Below are 23,372 nucleotides of genomic sequence, written 5' to 3'. Positions count from 1 at the left end.
AACACTCTGCAGTTGCTTTGTGTTTCCCCAACGTTTACACTTACTTTGATTTCAATCTTCTTTGACTGAACTGTGAGCTGTAGTAGCACAGGACAAGCTGCGAGGCTCTCATGAAATCAGCCAAGTAAATCATCTCTTCAGCTCTCTAATGATCCACATCTCAATGCTGGACTGCTTTTAGTGACTGATTGGAAGACGTGGAAAATATAGACGCCTTGTTAGAAATTGTACAGTCTTACTCAAGTACTGATTGCCGTGAGCTGATGTGACTTCTATTATTAAAACTAAACCTTCCAGTTTTATGATTTTGGGTCATTTAGGTTTAGTAATGTGTCACATTTAGCAACCTCAGCTTTTAGGGGTAGTTCATAAATTTCATTTTGTGGTCAAAGCTTTGACCACACATTCAGAAAGCCAAATATGCACTCACTTTCCAAAACCAGCTTGGATGTGCGATTGAATCATTGTCCAGTTGGACAATCGTTTCTCCCAAACTCTCAACATCTGATGAAGAGAAATTGCTTTTGGTGTCCACAAAAAATCAGGGATCCAGCAAGGCTATTGTCCCACCAGTGTCCCTGTCCACAGTGAAGTTAACTTGCCATCAACATGGGCTGAGAGGGCGTAGCCCAAGAAAGAATCCCCGACTCCATAACTAAAATCTTGAAACTTGAATTACATTCCCAGCAGCCCACAAGGCCGGGCCAAATCATTTCTGGTAAAAGGTTTAATGGCCGAATGAAAAAATTTGGAGTCAATGTGAGGCTTTTAAACTTAAGAAGTCTGTATCAACTGTCAAGGATGGTGAGTTTGCTTTCACGTTAAGAGTTACTGGTATATTGAACAAGGCCGCTGGAGGAATGAAGGACGACTCCCTCCAAAACCTTCACAACTTTCCCTAAACGTCAACAGCTACAGTTAATGCCAGCAGTTTATATACACTCTCAGAAACTGACCCTCAGGTGCAACATTGTGGTTTCTGTTGTGCATGACGTGCATGTGGCTAGCATTTCTGTGGGTAAGGTACATTGTGCAGGTTTTGTGCTTCACACGCATAATGGGCTTTGGGGATGTGGTTGCTTTCATGTGTGCCCTCTTAGACGAAAGTGTCCCTGTCTTCAGACACACTTCCACAGTCTCTCCTTTGTTGTTGCTTTCCATAACACTTTTGTCTTTTCTGTTTATGTTTTCACCTTATATCTCTCGCTTGATTTTGTTCTATTTTCACTCGTCGCTTTAAAAGTTAGAAAGCCTCCTTGCCATCATGTAATCCTCTGCGGATTCAAGTCAAGGCTCCGATTGGGCCACGCCAAAGCATCCGTATTGCTTCCTGCCCATAGAAACATGCTGTTAAACTTAAAAGATTACTTTAAGCCTAACTACGCCAGGGGTATGAATGATTTTTAACTCAACTGTATCGTTGCACTGCTGTAAGCTGAATCAGCAAACAAAAAGCTCCCATATAGAATTACATTCCACAAAATTCAATACTATGAAGAACAGAAGTGAATAAGTACTTTATTATTATCCACACATGCCACTAAAACAAGGTTTCCAAAGACTTATGCACACTGTTGAACACTTGTATCTGCTTTAAAACATCAAATTAAAGCACAGACTCAATTTCCCAGAAGAAGCATAGGCTAAAATATGGACAAAATCCATATGTTTTTCTGTGGCTGTTGTATTGTTTTTTATAATCTACAGAGTTGTGAATGATGGTAAATAAAACTATTGTCCCATACTTTAAATAAATGGTGCATGTATGAAGTTTCCACAGTTGATCGTCACTGAGGCAGCAGGCAGTTGAAGACGATATACGTTCAAATCATGGATTTCAAATAGCTCAAATTAATCTGATTTGTAATATATAACCTATGCTAAATATAGAAGAAAGAAACTTTTGTCTATGCTTTTCTATTTTACTTAGTAAATACTTTCAGGGGTGTACTACAAATGCTATTAAAATACAGGGGACTACAACTTGGATAGCATTTAATTAAATTCATAGTGACTGAAATTCCATAAACAGGGTCTGTCGCAGATTACTGAGCTTTCTGATTAATACTTTATCAGATCTGACCAGAACTATTTCAAGGCTTCATCAAAATGAACCTTTCTTGACTTTTCTTCCTCAGGCTGATGGTCAGCTCACGTGTCCAGGTCTTGGTTATCGTCAGGTGTGGTTCCTGGGTGATAGGTTTGTCTGGACAGGCTCTTCAGGTTGATGGGTACCTCTTCTTGTCTGAGGCTTCTGCTTTTCCTAACCTTTTCCCTCCGCACCAGAGAATTCCCACTGCTGCCCTTCGACGAGACGGTCTGGCCTCGAAACAGCTGTGCCTGCTGCTGACACAGTCCTACCTTGCTGAGGAGAATGAATATGTCCCCTCTGAAGGCCTTTGTGAATATGGCATACAAGAATGGATTGGCACAGGAGTTGAGCGGGTAAAAGAGCACCAATAAGATCTTGGAGTTGGAAACGGTGATAAGAGGTCGGTTCAGAGCAGCCGACATGGCGTAGAAGGAAATGGGAGCCATGCATAAGAAGTCAGTGAAGATGAGGATAGCCATGCGCTTGGCAATGTTGGTGTCCTTGGATCCAGAGTGGTACTGGGGGTTGTGGACTGTACAGTAGATCTTAAAGTAGCAGGCACAGATGACAAAGAAAGCCAGAATGTTTAGGACCAACACCAGCAAGACATAGACCTGAGCTGCAGTGGACTGAGTGTCCATTGGGAGGCAGATGCTGACCTTCTGGTAACTGCTCACTCCAACCAGTGGCAGTAGAGCGAGAAGGAGGCAGAGCACCCAGCCAGCCACCATTATGGCCGCTGCGTGGTGTAGATGGAGTTTGCGGTCCAGCCGCATGGCGAAGGTGATGGCGTACCACCTCTCTAGTGTGATCACTGTCAGGGTGTAAACGGACAGCTCGCTGGCAAAGACTGTGAAGAACCCGGCAAGTCCGCAACCGGGGCCTGTCTGCCAGTCGATGGCGTGGTTGAAGTACTCAGAGCGGGTGTGGAGGTCCACGGAGGCGATGAGCAGCAGGTAAATCCCCATGCAAAGATCGGCGAAGGCCAGGTGGCACATGAGAAAACGAGAGACTGAGAGCTTGTAGTGGCTGGTGAGCAGCACCAGGAGCACTACCACATTCCCCAAAACAGCCAGCAAGCTCACAAACCACACAGACACTCGAAGGAAGCCGAAGCCCATAATGTCCTCACAGGGATTGAACTCATCGGGCACCGGTGCACACTCCACTTCCCCTCCCTCCTCGCACACCACATAATCATAACGGCTGTCAAAATCTTGGCTGTTGTCCTCCTGGGGGTTCTTGAGGGTCTCTCCGAAGCCCACTTCCTCGTCTGGCTGGCCTGCAAAGTAGGCATGATAGTAAAGGTTGCCGTGGAAGTCTCCTCTTCTCCAGTCCTTCTGTGGCTCTTCGTGACCTTCGTTTCTCTGCTCCGGAAAGGTTTCCATGACTCTGTCTCCTTGAAGAGTTGGCGTGTCAAGGGGTCCCACAGAGCGCTTGTGGTAGTGGTCATAGAAAGCGGTTAGGTTACAGATGATGTACTCCAAAAAGCTGGGAAACACAAACAGAGAATTCAATAAGACTGGGCTCAGTAAATAATGTTCCAAATAACCCAGCAATCTTAAATGTTTCCACATTTTCTTGTGTTTCAACCACACACTTAAAGCCATGATCTGCATCAACTTTTTTGTGATACATCCACACAAGTAAAGCAAATGTACCCATGAATATGAGGTGATGAAAACCATCCCATTGTAACTCCAACCATCCCCTCAACACAGCATGATGTCGCCACCATCATGTTTTCTCACGGAGTCCAAGGTAGAATGGAGTGTTGGTTTTGTGCCAAAGGCCTAAAAAGTTAAAATTTTCTCTCATTTCATTGGACCACCTTTGCATTTTATATTTCCTTCACATGGCCTATAGCAAACCGTGAAACAAATTTCTTATAGCGTTTTTCATTGATAGCTCAATGTTCTATGCTTTGCTTCAACCAAAGGATCTGAACACCCTCACTGAAAAAAGATTGCTTCCTGGAGGTGTGGACTGAATTAAGATTCAGTTAAACACCAAAATCTTAATTTACCCAATCACTAATGTTTGGCTGTGGTGTATGAAATGCTACAGCGGTTATGAAGCTTACTGAAAATGACATGCACAGTAAACAACCATCCTCCATTGTAAAGAGAGGAGCCAATCAACGTTTTCCAGCAATAATGTCTTGAACATTCCTCCTGTTCCAACTTTAATTGTTGGATATTTGGAAGCGTGATCAACATGGACTTAACAGAGTCGACTGCTAAAACTACAGACAGACCACAATTCTGAAATGATACAGGAAACTGTCGTCATCATTCCCAAGCCCTGATTGGCCTGGCTGAAATTCAACTAGAGAAATTGAGCTCAATGGGAGAAATCCCAGACAGTGCAATGAAGGAAGATGAGAATTGAGTGAAACTGTGCAGGAAGGCAAATCTGGATTTATTCTGAAGTCAAATTGCAAATGTCTAAGTAGCACTGCATTTTATATTGGGGAATCCAAGTACAGCGGGCTTAATAAAAAGGCATGCCGCACTTTTCAGATGTTTATATTTTCCTTCTACTTCCCGGTTATGTACTACTCTCTGTTGATCTCAGTGGATATGTTTTTATGCAGCTCGTCGTTTGCCCTGCTGGGCGGTAAGTGGGCTATTAGCCCGTTTACATATACAGATGAAGACGGAGGACTTCTGTTTTTGGAATCATTATGTGACTCAACCGTGTTTTTTTCCCTCCAATAACACCAGAGAGTGACACTAATTATGGGAGCGATGCGAGGAGCTATAGGTAAAGGCTTCAGAGAGTTGATTCAATCCCTGCCAAGATCCACACTTTACAAGTGCAGCAGCCTCCCACTCACTGTGGGAGATCATCCAACCCTACGCCACATGCACACACTTCTGACACCCCCGCTTCCCTCACGTTTCAGCCTCCATCAACAGAGCTGATTTTAAGAAAAAAAGAAAAAAAAACTTCACCCCCGTTTCTTTTTGAGGTTTTTGAAGCCGCAGCAGTGGCTCGGGTAGGTGAGATCAGCTGTGGTGAGGTGCTTGAAAGCCTTGATGGGCGGCAGCTTCTTGAGGGACCAGGTGTCGCGCGCCTTCAGCTTCCGCAGGGAACCCATGCCTGTGGAGGGCAGCGATGTGATTCTTGTCTGGGAGACGTCTCTGAAAGCAGCAGACGGATTAGATCACCTGACAATAACCACACAAGATGCCCGGAGAACGAGTAGTGGTTTGAGGTAGAAGATGTGATGTGTTGCGCAACTGACAAATTAAAACAGCACATATCGCTGTGTTCAATTTCACATGGTGACACGACCCGAGGTAACCAATCAACGGTGGTTTTCTTACGTCAAAAGCAACCGATTGTTTACAGTTTCTTTTGCACGACGGTGCAAAAAAACCCAGCATGCAGGAATCTTGTTCTTAACAGTATCAAGAAGCTCAATAGGGAACTCATTCAAAACATTTAAGGGAAAATTACACAATGAAAGTCTGCCAAGTTTGGCTGAGAACAATAACAGTCCATTATGATCAATATCTTTGTTCACGCACCGCTGTGCATTTTTACTTTTTGTTTGCGTCACATTAAGAGTTTATGGAGAAGCTGATTTTTCACAAGGTATTATAGCAACATTGATTAATTTAAAGAGTGTAATTTATCTATTTGCGTATCATTTAGATATTAAAGTTGACAACATTTAGTGATAATTAGCAACGGGGACAACTCAGTTTTACGTTGGATAGGGCAAAGATTGTCCAATCTGTCAAAAAAGGCAAAAAGTATCGTAAGAAGCTGTTCGGAAGCACACAATCTAACACAAAAGTTGTTAAAAAAATCCTTCATGGAGATGCAGTTCTTTTCTCAGTAGACTCTACAAACAAAATTACCCGATTGTTTCTTCAGTGGTTCTTGGTGCAGCGTCGCCACAGTCGACATGGGGGAACGGGTTCTTTAAAGAGTTTGGATCGATTGACACGGTGAAGTGACAAACAAAACCAACTACACCAGATAAAAATGTGACCTTGTCCCCAATCGAACCGAGTCTACTGGACTATCAGATGTGAAAACACTCCAAGTCGTGACAGTGGAGGTCTAGACCCATCACCATGCAGGGCGATGAGGTCATGGTGAGTCCAGAGGGCTCAGTGACGGCCCAAACAATAGTCTCCATCTGTTTCCTTAAATGAACTCCTCATCATCTCCTCCTTCATCTTTCAGAAATTATATTTGGTATTTATTAAGCCATCATTCCAAAGTCAGGCCAACTTCGCTAAGGACAGAGACATGCATGGGATTGGCAACTGCACCGGCACCTTCCAAGACTCCAAGCTCTCTATTGCATTTTGTTCAGTTTCCTTCACACATCTTAACTACTTAATGATTAATTTGATAAAATAAAGACACAGCTCTGCATATTTTCGAAGAGACTGTCCTATTTTTTTGCTGTCCCATTTCCACACACTTCTCCGTCCTCTGCTCTCCTTTCCTCCCACGGGGCTCATTGTGTGAGGCAGCGCAGATTCTAGTGTAGGTCTGATTTTGTCATTTCCAGATGTTTAACTCATGACCTCATGAAGGTGACCTCACTCAGGACATGTTCCTCCGTGGGACAGAGGTAACCGACCTGCGTGCAAATCTGTTTACCGAACCGGATAAGATGCGGCCAAGACTAAGCGGTCATGTCATCGAGGATGCTTCAGTAAGAAAGGAGAGCAGAAAATAACAGCAATGGCCGGCTGAACTTTCTTCATCACGTTTGCACACAATGCGTGTCAGATTTCCCAGCCACACCATCGCAGCTGTGGGGGAAAGATCTTTTACTTTATCCCGTCCTGCAGGCATCTCTCGTCTGGCCCGCGTAGCACGAAGAAGGACTTTGATGAATTTTCACAGAAACTTGACACAGTGTGAATAATTACCAGACCAGGGGTAATAGTTAGCTTTTTATTCGTTTGCCACATTTGAGAGTGAAAGAGTATGGGAATTTTTATTTTTTTTCTGAAAACACCTTCGAATAAAACAAGACGAAATGTCGCATGAACAAAGCAAAGCAAGAGGCAATGCGACGCTTTCTCGGGAGTTTTCTTCAAAACTTGGCATAAAATGTGAGGATATTTGTCACATGTTTAACTTACAAATCAGGTCAAAGGAAAAACTGCAGATTGCTGCATCCGGGGTGCACAAAAAGAGCGTTACCTCAGATCCTTCCTCTAAGAAGGTTTTTTACTTTATAACCATTACTGTTGCCAACAAAACTCAACAAGCCTTTATGACTCTGTTTTATTTGCCGTTTTATTATTCCAAATAGCTTTCATACTGTTGTTTGCGCCAATATTTTTGTAAAATGTCTACCGCTGTTTTCTATGCAGAAATACACACGCTGTACTTATTTGTACTTGTTCAATGTGTTTTTTGTTTGCCATGTTGTTGTTTTGAGACTATTGTCAAGTACTGATAATGGGATAATAACGCAAGTTCCAATCTCTAAAAGACAGCTCAACTTTAAATGTGTAAATAATGCTTCACACTTGAACTGGAAGACATTTTAAATATCCAACATAAAACACAATAAATAAAACTGAACTACAAACCACACACAACCGAAGCCAAAAGTCAAATGGATTGGGAAGCAAAACTGCTCTTCATAAAATATAAATCATCTCAATGGAAATGATTGCGCTCATTTTTATTCAACGCACGATTTCGAGATCAAAAGCTTATTGCGACAGGTTTGATACAAACACTTGACTTTCTGATGCTGGCTGGTTACTTACAGAAGTGTTGGGCCGCTGATGGTCCCTGCAAAAGCCCGGCCGTCCATCCTGGTCAAAAACACGTTTCTGTGCAGGTCGCTGGACAAAAGAGAGCACAGAAATTCACAGGAGAAGAAGACATGCTGCGTATTTCTGTCCCGCGTGCCATAATATTTTCGCAAGCCTCATCACTCCACATTCCTGTTTATTTTCTCTAAATCAGACGAGCGAAACATGGCAGATGAAGGTCTCATCGACTCACCGCGTGTTATTGACTCTAAATGGAAATGCAAAGATACGAAGGTGTTCTCCTTAAACGTGGAGCACCTTCAGATGCATCTCCCCAAATCCCTTAAATCTAATTAGAATAATAGACCAGCGGAGGGCTGTGTTTATCTTGGTCAAGCCGTGCTCGGATCGCTTCTTCACTCAGAGGAAATCAGACTCCCAACACAAACACCCGGGTGGTAAGACTCACTAGTTGCAGACCAGTGCTTTAATTGGACTCTTACAAAGACACGAGGACAGTGTTGGGATTGTAAAATGAGGAACTGGTCTTAATTTAATATCACTAATATCTCATATCCAAAACATGTAGGTCCCTGGACCAGAGGGTGAAAGGTGGATGGGGGGGAAGAAAAAAGAGTATGTTTCTGCTTCCTTATGAGTGTCTCACAATATTTTTGCTTTTTTTAGTAAAACTTAAATGCTTCTGATCTCCACTTTTTAATATCAGACAAAGTTAACCTGAGTAGATGCTAAATATGTTGCCATAGGAACTTGGTTCAACTGGAGACCAAAATTGCAACTCTTGTTACAGCTGGTGCAGTTCGATTTCACACTGCACTACATCAAACGATCCAAACTGAGCGAAGAAGCTGTTCACCTCCTCACCCGGGGTGGCGCTGCAGCAAGAACCACTGAAGGAAACGACATGAAAACCTCTGACGAAGACACTGAGCGCAACTTCCTTCTTCAAGAAATGTAAACAAAGATGGAGTTGCATCCAATTTTAGCGGTTGTAGTATTTCTTTTTTGTCTTTTGCAAAAGACGACAAGCAATTTCTTTCTTTAGCTACACTCTTGCGTTTGATTTTGTAATATTTATCCAGGATGCTTGGCACTATAATTCACTTACTGTAATTCACTTACTGCTTTTGGAGCGGCCGCCGGTCCGCCTGGCATTCAGATATGCATTTGAACTGCGCCAGAGTTCAACTCAACCGAACCGAGACCTGGGTTTCTAGGCAGATCAGAGTTTGCTCTTTAGGTCCGCATCACAGATCGCTTACGTGTTCACATCTCCCCAAATGAATTGGATTTTTTAGACGAATTAACTAAAGTTTGAGCAAAGCAAACTGACCTGGGCCATGTGATTCCTTGTTTCTACAAGTTTGGGTGTGTCTGGTGAAGTCAAACCAAACTATGTCGTCAATTAGTATTAATTTATGATTTTACAAGAGACTGCTAGCTACATTTTCACACTGAGACTTATTGATTTGTACGTCGTCTTTTTCTTCTCATTCGTGATGACATCATTATTTGAAACAAAAGGTTGTATTTATTCTGATTCTGTAATCAGTTTTGTCTGATTATAGAATTTGTTTGATGATCTGAAACATTTGAGCGTGACCAAAAAAACAACAAAGAAGCAAAAATAAGAGAAATAGTGACATGATGGATTTCCTCCATCGTAAGAACGGATCTCACTCTGTGTATGTTAGAGGAGATCTCTTTCACTGGTCTTCTTGTTAGCCACTCTTGGATTTTTTTTTTTCTTTCTCCACACAAAAAATTCCTCCTGTCTAATCAAGGGCTGGACACGGGCATTTTGAAGTATATATGAGACGGGTCAAAGAGAACTGGCTTTGATCCTTTTGCTTTCATTGTAAAATTCTGGGTAAGTAAACACACATCCCAGATGTCAGGGGTGGCTTAATCCAAGCAAAATGATATTTAATGCAATTCTGGACAAGATGGAAGAACTAAAACCCCAAAAATCAAAAAGTTGGAATGCGTGTATGATGGAGATTCAGAGTAGTGATGCTGAACTGCATTTATGTACCATGTGTTGTACTGAAGTTTAAGTTTTTGATTTTAACGCTATTTAATATTCTGGATAGTTCTTTTCTGCTCTTTGCTTTTCAAAGGGTCAATGTCTGACAACTTATTAGCTCAAATTCTAAATTATCTACACAAAATACACATTTTCAAATTCTTGACAGTGTTTTCCTCCTGATAAAAATCAATGCAAGACTTCAAGGTAGTATTTATGAACTCAAAACGTAATATTTTGTCCACGCGGTTGCGACCATTGAAGCCACCCCAAGAGCGTGACAATGACGGGAAACCACGTCTGGCATCTGCCCCTGGCCTTCGCGCCAGGAACTTTCTTCAGACTTCTGTAGTTGTTTATCTCTGTGATGAGAGAAATCTCCTAATCTCTCCCTATCATACTTTGATTAGCCCATAACTTTAACCTCTTAATCTCTCACACACATTTGCTGAGACGCTGCATATTTAGCTTTTTGTAAATGGCTTATTTTTTTTTTTTTATATCAGGTTTGACATTATAGTCAAAATAAAACCAAATGCAATCAGCTAGGAAGCTTGTACTTGTAGTGAATCAATCCAATTTGTCATGCAAATTTTAAGAAAGTGTTTAAAATGTTGCAAAAAAAAACAAACAACTAAATTTAATTGTGTTTCCATCTATTGTACTTGTAGTGAATCATCCAGGCTGTGCAGAAAGACATTGAGGACATTATTTTGAATTTGGACGTTTCTTTTCGACAGCAATACTTAAAATGCACACGAAAAGAAGTCCATGGAAACGTCATCAGAGACACACCAGGGACCTCATGTATAAACGCTTGCGTACGCACAAAGAACCAGTGCTCCATGCACAAGTTGGCGTAAAAAGGCAACGCAAACCTTTTGAAAAATAACAAGCTTCAGTGAAATTCCCTGAATTAAGACGACACTCTGTTATTTCAGTTAAGGCGCGTTGAACCCATGACTTTGCCTGAAATGGTTTAAATCTAATCGAAGAAGCTGAGCCACAGTTAGCACCATTCTCAATACACCAAAAAAAAAAAAAAACTAAAATGATGAGAAAACATCAATCGAATGTAAAGGGTGAATTACTTTAGTTTTTTGTCCGATTTGATGGAAATGCACACCGGTCTGTGCGCTGATGCACTTGAAATGGATGAAAGTTATTTAATGGGCACTTTGATTCTCTCTAAAAAAAAAATCTTTGGAGTGTTCATAATAAATAAAAGCTGAATAAAAAGAAATTCCCTGAAACCGATTCATATAAATTAATACAAGAAGTAAGATAAAGCAAATGAAAAACGTGATCCTGTTACACAACGACGTAAATACTCACACTTGATCCAGCTTTGTCCCGTTAAAGGCGTGATTCCGTATCTCTCTGAAGCCGTTTCCATACAGCATTCTGGGTAAAAAAAAAAAGCTCCATATTAAAAAAAAAAAAACACTGAAAGTGGTATAATAAATGTTCTTGGATGTAAATACTTTCCATCTGCCTCGCCGATCTGTCTCGTCTTTACCAGCCGAGCTCAGAGGAATCGACTTATTTCTCACTTTGGAGTAAAACCGTCTGTGTAATTTTGTGGCTTTTACACCAAGCACTCAGCTCGCTTCCCACACACTTCTACACTCACACACGGGAACATGAGCGAACGTCTGTGTACTTGTTTTTGTTGTCGGATTTCAACGTGTTTTTAAAGTGAGGTCAAGCTCAGCGTTTCTTGAAGGGCCTATTTTAAGGATTTGGCCGGATTTAGTTCCTTAAGTATTTACAGTATTTTATCTCCGTATTTATATTTGTTTTGCTGGGTGTTTTCTCCATATTCTTTTGTTCTAATACAGATGTTTGGACATATAGTTGCTGTTGGTGGCGTGCAAATGTCTCACACTGTCAGAAACTCGCTCGTGATGCCCTGGAATGAGTTGGCCGGGATCTCGGTAATGGAGGGATGATTAACAATTTCCCTGCAGACGAGATGAAAAGAAAAGAGAAGAAATGAAATATGCAACAAATAAGAGGAAGAGCTACTTCTGGGAATTAAGATTCGGACAACGAAGGAGGAATTGCAGTTCATTTATCAAAAAGCATGAGGTCAATGGGATTGGAGGCGACGTTCCAGGACACAAATGCAAATGGAGACGAAACTCCAGGTTCATGTGACCAAAACTGGCCGATGGTAGAAGAATTGTCTAGGAAAACCTTCTGAACTCACAGTATGAAGTTCATGTCGTTTGAGAGGATGTTGTGTAAAGCAGGAAAGAAAGTCAGGCCAGTATTCAAAATCCCCCTGAATTACAAAAGAGTGAGAGAAAAAAAGGGTCATAATACAAAGTCCAAAAATACAGATTTAAACACATCAATGTAGCACAACTGACAGCCATTAGGAAACACATTCAAATATTTATATTTTTTCGCTTCATTTTTGATGATATACACGATCCATCGTGTATATCTGAAAATGATCCTGTAGTTTTGAGATTGGTATCATTATAAATAAATATTCCATTTTAGAAACGAGTTGCTTTGAGACGACTATTTCCAGTCAGAACGTTTCTCTGTTTCTCCAACGTGAGACAACTCTGAATACTAATAGGGACTCCACAGAAGGCCACTTAAAAAAAAAATGAAAGAAAAAATCTAAAGAACGTTTTCAGTTCCAGTAACCTCTGAGAATACTTACAGGTACTTGAGGTTCGGGAGATGCTTAAAAGCTTCTGGATCCACATACGTCAACATTTTTGTGTTCCGAATCTCTCTGAAAAACAAAAAGAGGCTTCAGAAACTAGAAATATGTTTCATTAAATGACCTAATTACACGTCTAATCAAGAGGCGGCCGAGCCTAATTTTTGGTTTTAGATCCTGAAAATTGGCATCCTCCCTTGGATGTCAGCCCCGACATCCAAGAGGGAAAAACCCGCACTGGAAACAGGCAAATTAGTGTTTAATTAGCATATTTCTCATGTCGCCCAAACAGAGCAAACGCTGACTGAAGCCATGTGGCCTTTGGGACAGCAGATTTATTTTACGATTTATTCACGTCTGGCTGTTGATTTCACTTCTTAAAATCATATTCAATTCAAAAATATGAATATGACAAGACTGTTTAACAATTAGTAGTATAGTAAAGATCTTTTGCCACTATTAAAATGTGAAGGATATTCCCAGCTGCAGAGGATATTAAATGTTAAAACAATGACTGCAAGTAGGTTCAAAGGCATAAAAGTGTGCATATTGCCAATGAGTAATAAATAAAGACAAACCAAACCTAAAAAGTAAAAATAATAATAATAATAAAAAAGCCTTTAAGTTCCATCAGTTATCAGTGGGTGTATCCATTGGCTTCTTCCCAGGGCAGCATGGACTGGGGGGGCGTCCTTGAGATATATATATATATAAAACCTAAGTCACCTTTTTTCTTTCTTGTATTTCATGTATTTCATGGTATTTCATGTCCAACCAATGGGATTAAGTGGTGTCGTTTTTCATTGGAAAATATTGTTTAGCACTGAACAATGGTAAATTTCATGCCTGAATTAAACAGCGACATACTAAAATAAATTGCTATGTTGGTGGCTTGAAAAAAAGTTGGAACATGTTTTACCATCATCGAACATGTTATGGATGTTTTTAGCAGTTTGCGGCAACACGTGGCGTGGCGGTAGAGTGGGGACCATACGGACGCTATTTGTCCTCAACAGATCTGTTGCACCTTCGTTGCATGTCTTCCTGTTTTTCTCAGCCCATTTTCTGTCTGATTACTTTGAATAAAGGCAAAAAGTGGCTTTAGCTATTTGAACAAAGTGTTAGGTATTTTTTGACACGATCTGGCTTCAGATCAAGTACCAAGTCTTTTCTTCTGCATGTTGCCTTCTAGTTCCTTGTCTTATTTTCCCAAAACAGAAGTCAACATGCCTGAATGGAAGAACAATTATTTTTGCTTTAAAGGCTCCACAGTAAATGTAATATTACCAAAGAAGGCATTATATCAGGGAAGATTTCTGAAGCCGTGGAATGATGCCAGTCCTTCCAATCGTTTCATGATTGCAGACATTTAGTTTCATCATTTGTGAACAGTTTGAGCATTTAGGTGTTCTTATAATGGGGAAGAAAAGCCTGCGCAGGGGCATTGGGTTTGAAGGTACCACTGGAGGTGTGGGATGAATCAATGCCTCGAGTCGATTCAGGCTTTATTGACGAACACAAGTCGTGCTTGAACTCCACTGGCCTAAGCTAAACGGCGTGTGCCCTTCAATCTTCTCTGTGTGATGTCACTAAGTGTCAAGTCTACATTTTGGTCTGCAGTTTTCCAGTGGCTCTTGAGATTATATTCAAAATGGCCACAAACCACAGCCTGGCAATAATCTTCCTCAGAGTCACTTCGGCTTCCATTCCATGTACCGCGATTGCTGCGCAACTTGGAATAAGGGTGTCAATCTTCTACCCAACCAATCTTTGTCAGACAAATGGAAAAACTACGTCTGCACACTGGGCACAAACAGGGACTGATTTAGGAGAAAGTCAGATCCTGAAGGTTCCAGAGTGGCTTTTAACTTAACAAGGCCAAGGCTCACTGCCATCTTGTGTGCAGTTTCTCTTTTGCCAGAATAGAAAGATCATTTTCTGACAACACTGCATTTATGTACAATTGGATTGACCAGTGGTCAGAACCTGTAAAAGTCCAGGCAACTCAGAAGATGTAAGAAGTAAAGCACCATCTTCAGCTACTGCGTCTTTCTTCTACAACTTCCTGTTGGTAGTGGTGGAAGGAAGACATCAGAGAGTGACATCTGGTTGTTGATCACATGACTCATATGATGCGAAAACAGAGTTTCAATTGCAATTTTGTGATTTGGATACAGCCAGTAAACAAACGGCTGAGCAGAAATTGACGAAAAACTTGAGTTTTTTTGGGGGGAGGGGGAGAGGGGTGGGAATTGCCGTATTTCCATTAAGCAAATTTATTTTCGGAATACCAATTTAGGCAATTTTGTGGACAATGGAAATCAGACAAAGAAATCAGATGAACCAATCATAGAAAATTTACTACAGTTGTGACTAGGAGACAACAGGAAAACTGAGAGAGGGAAACTAATGAACTCAGAGGGAGCCGGACTGACACTCAGCGACCGACAAAACAAAAGAAAGGAATAAAAACAAACTAAGAAGCTAACACAACAGAACAAGCTTGTATGGAAACACCTTCCTAACAATAAACAGAGAAACGAACTGAATGAACAATATAAATTAAAAAAACAACGAAGAAAGGAATCAAAATACAAAGACCTGCGAATCGTGACAATAAGCTAAGATCTCGAAAATGAAAAGGAGTTGCTTTGCCATTACTCGTGAAATGGATGACTCAAATTAAACAACTGCGTAAAAAATAATTTTAAAAAACCCCTCAGAGTTTCTTTCCCCAGCTCCAGACCTTGATGTACAGCTGCTGTCTGCCTGGAGCAGCCGGCAGGAAGAGGACGATTCATTTTTGTCTGACCCTGAAGGAAACCTGAGAGAGATCCCATTATCTTAGGTATGGCACTAGATTGTACCAATCAGTGGCAAATAGACCCAGAAAATCCAAAAACACACATCCCCTTAGCCCAGATACGGCCCTCAGCTGGCAGTTTGGATTACAGCTCCTGACTGTGATGCCGAGCTCTGGAACTCAGCAGCTTTAAAGGAAAGACGAGGGCAATTAAGAGGGAAGCGTCGGCCAAATGCGGATTTAGGTCATTTAAGCTTGATTTCTGTAGTCACGCTCCCTATATGTTAACACAGATTGTTGTTTTAGAAAGTGCTCCAACTTGCAGCGACTAATCTTATGTATATATACCATATATATATATATATATATATATATATATATATATATATATATATATATATATATATATATATAAGTGCGGTTTACTGCACTTATATATATAAAATATATTATATATATATATAAAACAACAAGTAGGTCTTCCAGTGGAAAATATTTTATTCAGACAGATGTGCAGCCACAAATCTCTCACTGATATAAGCTGCTGTTTAACTTCTCCTCATAACACGCTTCAGAGTGAAAGCAAGAACAACATAGCTCACTTTAGTTAAACTCGCTGGATTTGTTGCAAATCAGCATCAAAAAATCCCCCAAATTACCGTTTTTATTTTAGGATCCTTAAATTTGTGGCGTTAACCCACAGCAACTTCTGTGGCTAATGAAATTAGCTACCGACTCTCATTAGCCACAGGCAGCCTTCGAAATGAAGCATTCTGTTCCCCTCCACTGAGCAAATGGATCGGTTTAGTCAATATGGCATCGATAAAGAGCGCATTCCCTTTCCCGTTGGCGACTTACATGTGGGTGATTTTCCTCAGGTTGTAAAACGAGTGCCTCTCCAGCCGCTGCAGCTTCTTATCCACATAGATGTATCTGGAAGACAGAATCCAGCAAATATTGTCCGTTTTCTTCAAAACATGTATTTGGATTTCATGTTGTAGATCAGCAGAAAGTAGTGCATGATTGTGAAGCATAAGAAAAATAATATGCAGCTTTTATTTGCATGTTCGGTTTCTTGTCTTCTGCCTGGAGAACCTTTGTCCACATGATTTCTGACTAACATTAATATGACTTCTTATAGTTTTGTGCCACATATGGCTGTGTTTCCGTAAAGAGCAGATTTGTAGTGAATGGCTAACGGTTCCATAAGATTCTCCCAAATGATCTGTGGATTTCTGCTGCTCATATAAAGTTAGAACTTTGACTCCTGGGCTGGAGTTGCAGGTTGCATCTGCACTTTGTTGAATTGTTGAATAACATTTTGATAGACAAAAAATTGACCCAGTATTTATTGCGATAAATGACAACATTGTTGTTTTGAGACCATATCCAAGTAATAAGTCGATAATGATGTACTAACGCAAATGCAGCAATTAGCAAACCCTAAGGTGTTGCTAATTGCTGTAGGCTAGTCTGAAGGAACTGAGGGAGGGAGTCATGGGGGAGAGCTGCTCTGGGAAGCGAAAACTCGGAAACTGCAGGTCTGAGGATGAGCTACGTCTTGAAGGCGGGGCTAGGTCCACCCAGGTATTTTGCACAACTCAATGGTTGCCATAGGAGATTAAAGGATTTCTCAAACATGCATGAAAGAATCAGAGCAACAATCCAGGTATGTTTTTCATGATGGAATAACATTATGACATGATGTAAAGCAGAAAAAAAGTCAATTTTACCTAACACTGCCACCCTTAAGTTTTTTTTCTTAAGTAGAAACTTTAGCTAGAGACACTTGAGGCTCACAGAAAACTTCTCGTCCAAGTCCATCTCCACTCGTGTGGCTCTTGGACACGCACCAGGCAGCTGAAGAGCAAGACTTGAGGGCACTGAAATGTCACGTCTTACTTCAACAGAAAATATACTCCCCAACTGGGAGTCCAACACACACTCACAGCTCCTCCCCAGTGAATGTCCAAGCCTGCTGTGGTTTACGGGCAAAGAAAACCTTTGATAGCTTTAATTAGGGCTCAGCAATGACACTGAAAAGAGAGCAGATACTGTACTTGCATGGGGAGACAAAGGGTGAAACATGGCAGGCATAAGTCGTAAGGTAAGGTGTTGCAAAACCAGCAGGTGAATGCAAGAAAAAAAAGATGTGAAGCTGCATAGATGTGCATATAAAAGAGGAAAATAAGCACTTACATCCCTGAGATGTTGACCAGGCTGGCAAAACAATTCGCTGGAATAGACGAGAGTTTGGTATCAGAAAGCAATCTGGTGAAAGAAAGCAAAAAAACATATCGATCCTTTGTTCATTTTCTCTCCCGGCCTAATCCTGTTCAGTGTGGCAGGAGGGTTGGTGTCCATTTACAGAAACCACGAGGCGAGATGGAGAGGTTACCCCAAAAAGGCAACCTGTCCGTCACAGAGTCGACGTAGACGCTTCAGATGATGCGTCAAAGTCACGTAAGAGGAAAAGACAAGAGTTGGGGAAAGAAATAAGTTCAGTATGTTATGTTTCATAATCTTTGCAGGAGTTTCCCATTGACAGGGAAAGGTGTGAATATTCATGCAAGCACATATTTTAAGTCAAATATGTTTTTATTGCTGTTATAGTGTAGAAATCAGTTTTCACGTTGACATTAAAGGGGTTTAGTTACATTTCTTTTTTATCATTCTGTTGATTGAGATAAATAGTCTAAAAAAATCTATGGGGTAAATACATTTTAGTGGGACTGTATGTATAAACATAAAAAACATCAATCACAATTTAGCAAAATAATGTTTTTGTTTGACAAGTAAAGCCTGAGGCGCCTATTAGCTTAACTAGGCAAGTGTCACCTTAGTTTAGCTTAGTGTGAGAAATACTCACACTAAATATTAACATTATAAACAGTGACTCAAAAGTACACAACGATGCTTCGCAGTGTATATTACATCAAACCCAAAATCTATCAAATGGTCGTTAAAAAAAGTGTCTGAGTAGTTATGAGACAGACAATAAAGCTGCTTTCAAATGAAATGCGTGCAAAATCCTAAACTTTGAAATTCAAAGGCAAATAAAGAACACTATTTTGAGGTAAATGACATATTAAGAAGAAAATTGTGACCTTGGTAGGTAACTTTCTTGTGGTGGATTTAGGAATCTTAACTGGGAATCTAGATTGCAGCCACATGTGAATCTGCCATGTTGAATTCCTGGCACCGAGGACACGGAGACAGAGTTAATTCTGTCTCAGCTACAGACATTGTGTAGAATACACCTCTTCTGAAAGCCAGCCTCTTTGTGTCCCTCTGGTTATTCAGAGAATCAATGGATGAATTGAGAAACCGAGATCTGGACCACAGGTCTGAATCAGGGCGATGTGGGCAGATCAGTAGTCAGTAGTCGGCCCTCCGCACGCGCTCTGACAAACTTACACAAACAGAGGGACACAGAACAGATCCTGGCACCAAAACAGCCTGGCTGGAAACAGAATGCAGTTCCCCCCCAGGAATGTAAGGAGAGGTGCGCCTAGCCCAAACTTAAAGATTTCAGGAGAAAACTATCACAAGTTATTCTTCAGGATGGAACGTGCTATAACTAGTTTGACCAGGGAGGGTTTTTATTAAGAGATTTGTCTCATTTTAGTGTGCTATATTCAATATTTCAAAGCGTGAGTTATATAAAGTCACTTATAGAAACAGAATTAGAACTTTTTAGGGATCTATGCCAAACTAAGTTCATAATTTATCTAATTCAAACTCCAGTCATAAAATTTAGAGGTTGCTCTGAGAATAAAACTATCCAACCTTTTCTCTTGGAGACTTTTTCTCCCCTCACTGAATTAATTTCAAATGGTATTCTCGGGGTGTTTAAGAAACGTCCTGTAAAAGGTAAATATTATATCTGAATGCATCGTCCAGGCGCAGAAGAGTGTCACGCTACGCCGCCCTTTGAGCGTACACTGCTTTGCTTTCCACATCTCGCAGTGACACATGGAGTGACCTTCACAGATAAACGCACTTGCACACACGCACGCATGCACTGACACACACACACACACACACACACACACACACACACACACACACACACACACACACACACACACACACACACACACACACACACACACACACACACACACACACGTCTCCAGACTGTAGAGGGCACACTCACCGAAAACCCCCCAAAACAAAACATTCACATGTCATGCATTCACATTTCGTTCTTTAAAAAAAAACTCACTTTCACAAATTTTTCTGCAAAAAATGCATTCCATCGACTGCGGCAGATCCTTCTCTTCCGGTTAATGTGTTCATGTTAATAATTGTATTGCACAGCTTCCAAGACTGCAATTAGTATGTCTTTAATATTTTTATCTTTACAATGAATGGCAGTAATAATTATTGGCCTGTGAAAAACATCTACAAGAAATCATATCCACTTTAAACGCCATAAAAAGAAGTACGGCTTTTCCTCTTAGCGGTTTACTGAAGTAGTTCTGAACATTTCTTTCATGTGGTTTACTGCACTTGTTCCTCTGGATTCATTAAGGGATCCGTGTAATTAGGTCAGAATACTTGTTGATGGAGCTTTTCTTAAAGAAGTACTTCTGTCACCAATAAGGGGAAAGATAGTTTTTATATTCCTTTCAGTAGAAATTATCCTACATTAACCGTAGATATCCTTCCTACAGACTCAATTTACGTAAAATTGTTTCTAAAGTCTAATTAAGTCCTAATTACAAGCCGTAAAACCAGTGAGGTTTGCTAACAGTTATGCTAGTGACCAAGCTACATTCTATTAGCAATTCAAGCTAACAAAATCTGCCCAAAATTCTGATTTCCAAGAATAAACGATACACAAGAGCTCAGCTTGTCGTAGAGACAGACACCATAGAGAAAATTTGTGCTGTCATTGTTCCCTCATTAATATAGTTTGTTTTGCTGATTTTAGCTAACTAGTTGCTAACAAATTGTCTTGAAAGTTGGATTTTCGGCAAGGGAATTGGGAACTATTTGAGGTATGTTAGCTAACTCGCTATCTTGGCTATAATCGAGCTTAATTTCTATTTTACCTCTTCACATTCTTCATAATTAATAATGGCCTTAGGTGTATATGAACATATTACTTAATCTCACAAAATTATGTCATTTTAACAGATGAAAGTCTCAACGGCCAGTGTGTCGGATGGATCGTTTATTCCTCAGTAAGAATACAACAAAGTACAAATTCTCAGCGTTTCATTTCCTGGCACATGCCAGTCAATGTGTGATCTATTTCAGTCTTATTTGTCAGATATTTATACCTGAGAGATTTATAGCGCTTGAGGGATGGATTCGCGTCTTTTGTTCTCCTGAGGTTGCTGGGTAAACTTTGGGCAGGAATGTGAGGAAACTAAAGTGGACACTCAAGGCATGTGGGCCAGTGAATTGAAGCAGTGATCGGGGCATAATTTTATGTGATGGCTGCAATGCAAAGAGTTGTGGAAGGGATGAAGGGATACCGCGAGACACTACAAGGCAGGAATGAAGATTATGACAACATAGCAGAGAACCCTCTTTATAACTGGGGCTGCACTGAGTGAGTCCAACACAAACAAATTGCAAGCCAGAGGAGGATCTGTGTAATAACTTGGAAGCTTCATGGTTGTCTTTAGATTTCCAACAATTAGCAAAACCTTTAGGACACAAGAAATAGGTTAGCAAGGTATAGCATAGAAGACCAGGCAGACTTATCAGGTACAAAGCTAGGTACAAAGAGGAGTTTCTAGAAAGACTGGTAATGGCTGTCTATCTAAACTGAAAGGCTGGAAAAAAAAGAATATGTCAGAGAAACAGTGCAAGAGGGATGTGGCAACTCTGGAGGAGCTACAGAGATCTGTGCTCTACAAATCTGATCTGATCAGTGCTATTGTTTCACTTTTTGTCTGTAGACTCTGGTTTCTCGTGGCAGACATCTGTTCAGTCTGAGTCAGGCTTAGGTTCTGCTAAAAGTTTCTTCTTGTTAAAGGGGAGTTTTTCATCTCCACTGTCACCACATGCATGCCAAGTATGAGGTATTGCTGGAGTGAATGCTGCAATCAATACGATTCAGTCCTCTGGGTTTCCTTCGACGGAGCACATTTTTATCAAATGAGTAATGAACTAAACTTGACTGCATTGTTTGATAATTGACTTTTTTATTAAAGCGCCTTGAGAATTAGCCTCGTATAAATAAACTGAAATAAATTGGTTTAAATGAACCAAGTCTTGCAAGAATATGTTGCAAGACTTGAAAACCGATGCTCACTGACAGTTGCTATCAGTGTGTGAGCTGTTTTGCAGAAAAGTATGGGCAAAAATACCGAGTCTGAAAATAGCCCAGGAAAATCCCGGAAGACCTAGAAGTTCCAGGATTTGAAAAATGAATTTTCATATTCATTTTACTACTGTTTCGGTGTATCTGGAAGTTCTGTTTTTGGAAAGGGGGGGGAGAATCAGGGTGCACTGAGTTTTTGCAGCTCTCTGGCAACTCTCATCAGCAACACTTTGGCTGTTAATTCATGTCGTTTTTCCCAATATATTAATTCCCTGTATGGAAGACAGTGAAATGTTACCAACACACAGGATTTCCTCCTCTTTCGACAATCACACGACACCATGTGGTCAATTTCTGTAGGTCAGAGAAAAAAAATGCTGGCCAGCCTTATGCAATAAAAAGAAATAACACACCTACAGCCTTCCAGGAGTCAACATGGGATGATTGGAAAGTTGGCTTCCCTGTTTTCCTGCAGCTAGAGGGTGACAAATGCTGAAGCTTATTATTCAGTGCCATCTTACCTTAAAATGTTGCTTTTTTTTTTTTTTTTAACAAAAAACGTGTTCAGACATTTGAAAGTAGAAAAATAGGTTAGAAAAGCTGAATCTGCCTTAACATCAATGGACGGAATAAAACCTGAAAAGAGAATAACTGCTTAGTAAAAGACGGCCCTTAAAATCCCCGTGGGTGCACTTTGATGGAACATTATAGCGTAATGGTTTTCTTCCTCTCTTTTTCTTTTACCTCAGGGTTAAGAGCGCTTTTAACATTCAAAATGCATGAGGGGAGAAAAAAAAATTCAAGAAAAAGACAGAGACAGCAGAATGGCTTTTGCAGACGCGTTTGCACGCCTACTACTTACAGTGTTTCTGTGCTCGCTGGGAACCTCGGGAGAATATCGATGTCACTGCAGCAGGTCGTGTGAGCTCTCCACTCGGAGCAGTTGCCCCTGACCGGGCAGGAGTAGGGCTGCAGCTCGGCGCCGCTGACGGGCAGAGCGGCGAGGGCCAGCAGCGCGCACGTTAGCACCTGCGTGCCGTGGCGCAGCCGGCTGGGAGAGGAGCCCATGTCAGAGCAGGTCCCCCGCCTCCCAAATGTCCGCGACAACATAATTAATTTGTTGTTGTTGTTGTTTGTTTTCACCTGCTGGAAGTTGCGCGATTTCCTTTTTGTTGTTGTTTTTGTCGGTTGGTGTATTCAGTCCCAAGCGCTCGTCGTGTCTTGCAGGGGCCCCCAGACTGGAGGAGCTGAGAAGGCTTGGGTTTGTTTTTTGGGTTTTTTTTGGGGGGGAAGAGGGATGCTGCACCTCTGTGGTGGGTTTTAGGAGGTGGTCTCCGACTTCAGGAGAGGGTGGACTTACAAAAGTTAAGAGTTAGAATGCACCCGTCCAGGTTTCCCCTCCTTCGGTGTAGCGTTGTCGGCAAAAAAAAAAAAAAAAAAAAAAAAAGCCTTCGTATTTGTTGCTTAGTGTGGCCGCAGGGCCGGATATAAAAGGACAAGGGACACTTGGATAGAGCCGGTTATGGTACCCTAACCAAAAACAAACAACAAACAAACATTTTACTTTTATAATTGTGATAAATATAATTATTTAAATAGAACTTAATACTGATAAAAAATGATTTGAGAAAGTGTTTCTTCAGCCAGATTGTGTTACGTTGCATTTTTTTTTATAGTATTGCTTTTATTTTAGTCCTTACCAAACTGTGCATGTAAC

At 40.9% G+C, this 23,372-nt stretch overlaps 1 protein-coding gene across 1 annotated transcript; it reads right to left on the bottom strand.

The window, feature by feature from the left end:
* Positions 1 to 1,541: 1,541 nt before the first annotated feature.
* On the bottom strand, positions 1,542 to 23,032 carry tshr (thyroid stimulating hormone receptor). The gene is made up of 10 exons (XM_055044133.1): positions 22,518 to 23,032; positions 17,572 to 17,643; positions 16,231 to 16,305; positions 12,567 to 12,641; positions 12,099 to 12,173; positions 11,773 to 11,850; positions 11,222 to 11,290; positions 7,852 to 7,929; positions 5,050 to 5,238; positions 1,542 to 3,583 (listed from the first exon to the last, which is right to left on the bottom strand). The coding sequence occupies exons 1-10, from the start codon at positions 22,763 to 22,765 to the stop codon at positions 2,152 to 2,154; spliced, it is 2,391 nt and encodes a 796-aa protein (XP_054900108.1). The 5' UTR covers positions 22,766 to 23,032; the 3' UTR covers positions 1,542 to 2,151.
* Positions 23,033 to 23,372: the final 340 nt, after the last annotated feature.

The sequence above is a fragment of the Poeciliopsis prolifica genome, unplaced genomic scaffold, assembly GCF_027474105.1.
Source record: "Poeciliopsis prolifica strain line A6 unplaced genomic scaffold, Auburn_PproV2 SCAFFOLD020, whole genome shotgun sequence".
Lineage (NCBI taxonomy): Eukaryota > Metazoa > Chordata > Actinopteri > Cyprinodontiformes > Poeciliidae > Poeciliopsis > Poeciliopsis prolifica.
The sequence above is the reverse complement of the archived record's forward strand: the minus strand, read 5'-3'. Positions and strand labels throughout refer to the sequence as shown.

Bases quoted from the DNA above. Each gene is read 5' to 3' on its own strand.
- tshr (XM_055044133.1), bottom strand. From the start codon at position 22,765: ATGTTGTCGCGGACATTTGGGAGGCGGGGGACCTGCTCTGACATGGGC. The intron at 17,644-22,517 runs GTAAGTAGTAGG...TTCTTTCACCAG, and splicing joins CCAGCGAGCACAGAAACACT to ATTGCTTTCTGATACCAAAC. The intron at 12,174-12,566 runs GTAAGTATTCTC...TTTGTAATTCAG, and splicing joins CTCCCGAACCTCAAGTACCT to GGGGATTTTGAATACTGGCC.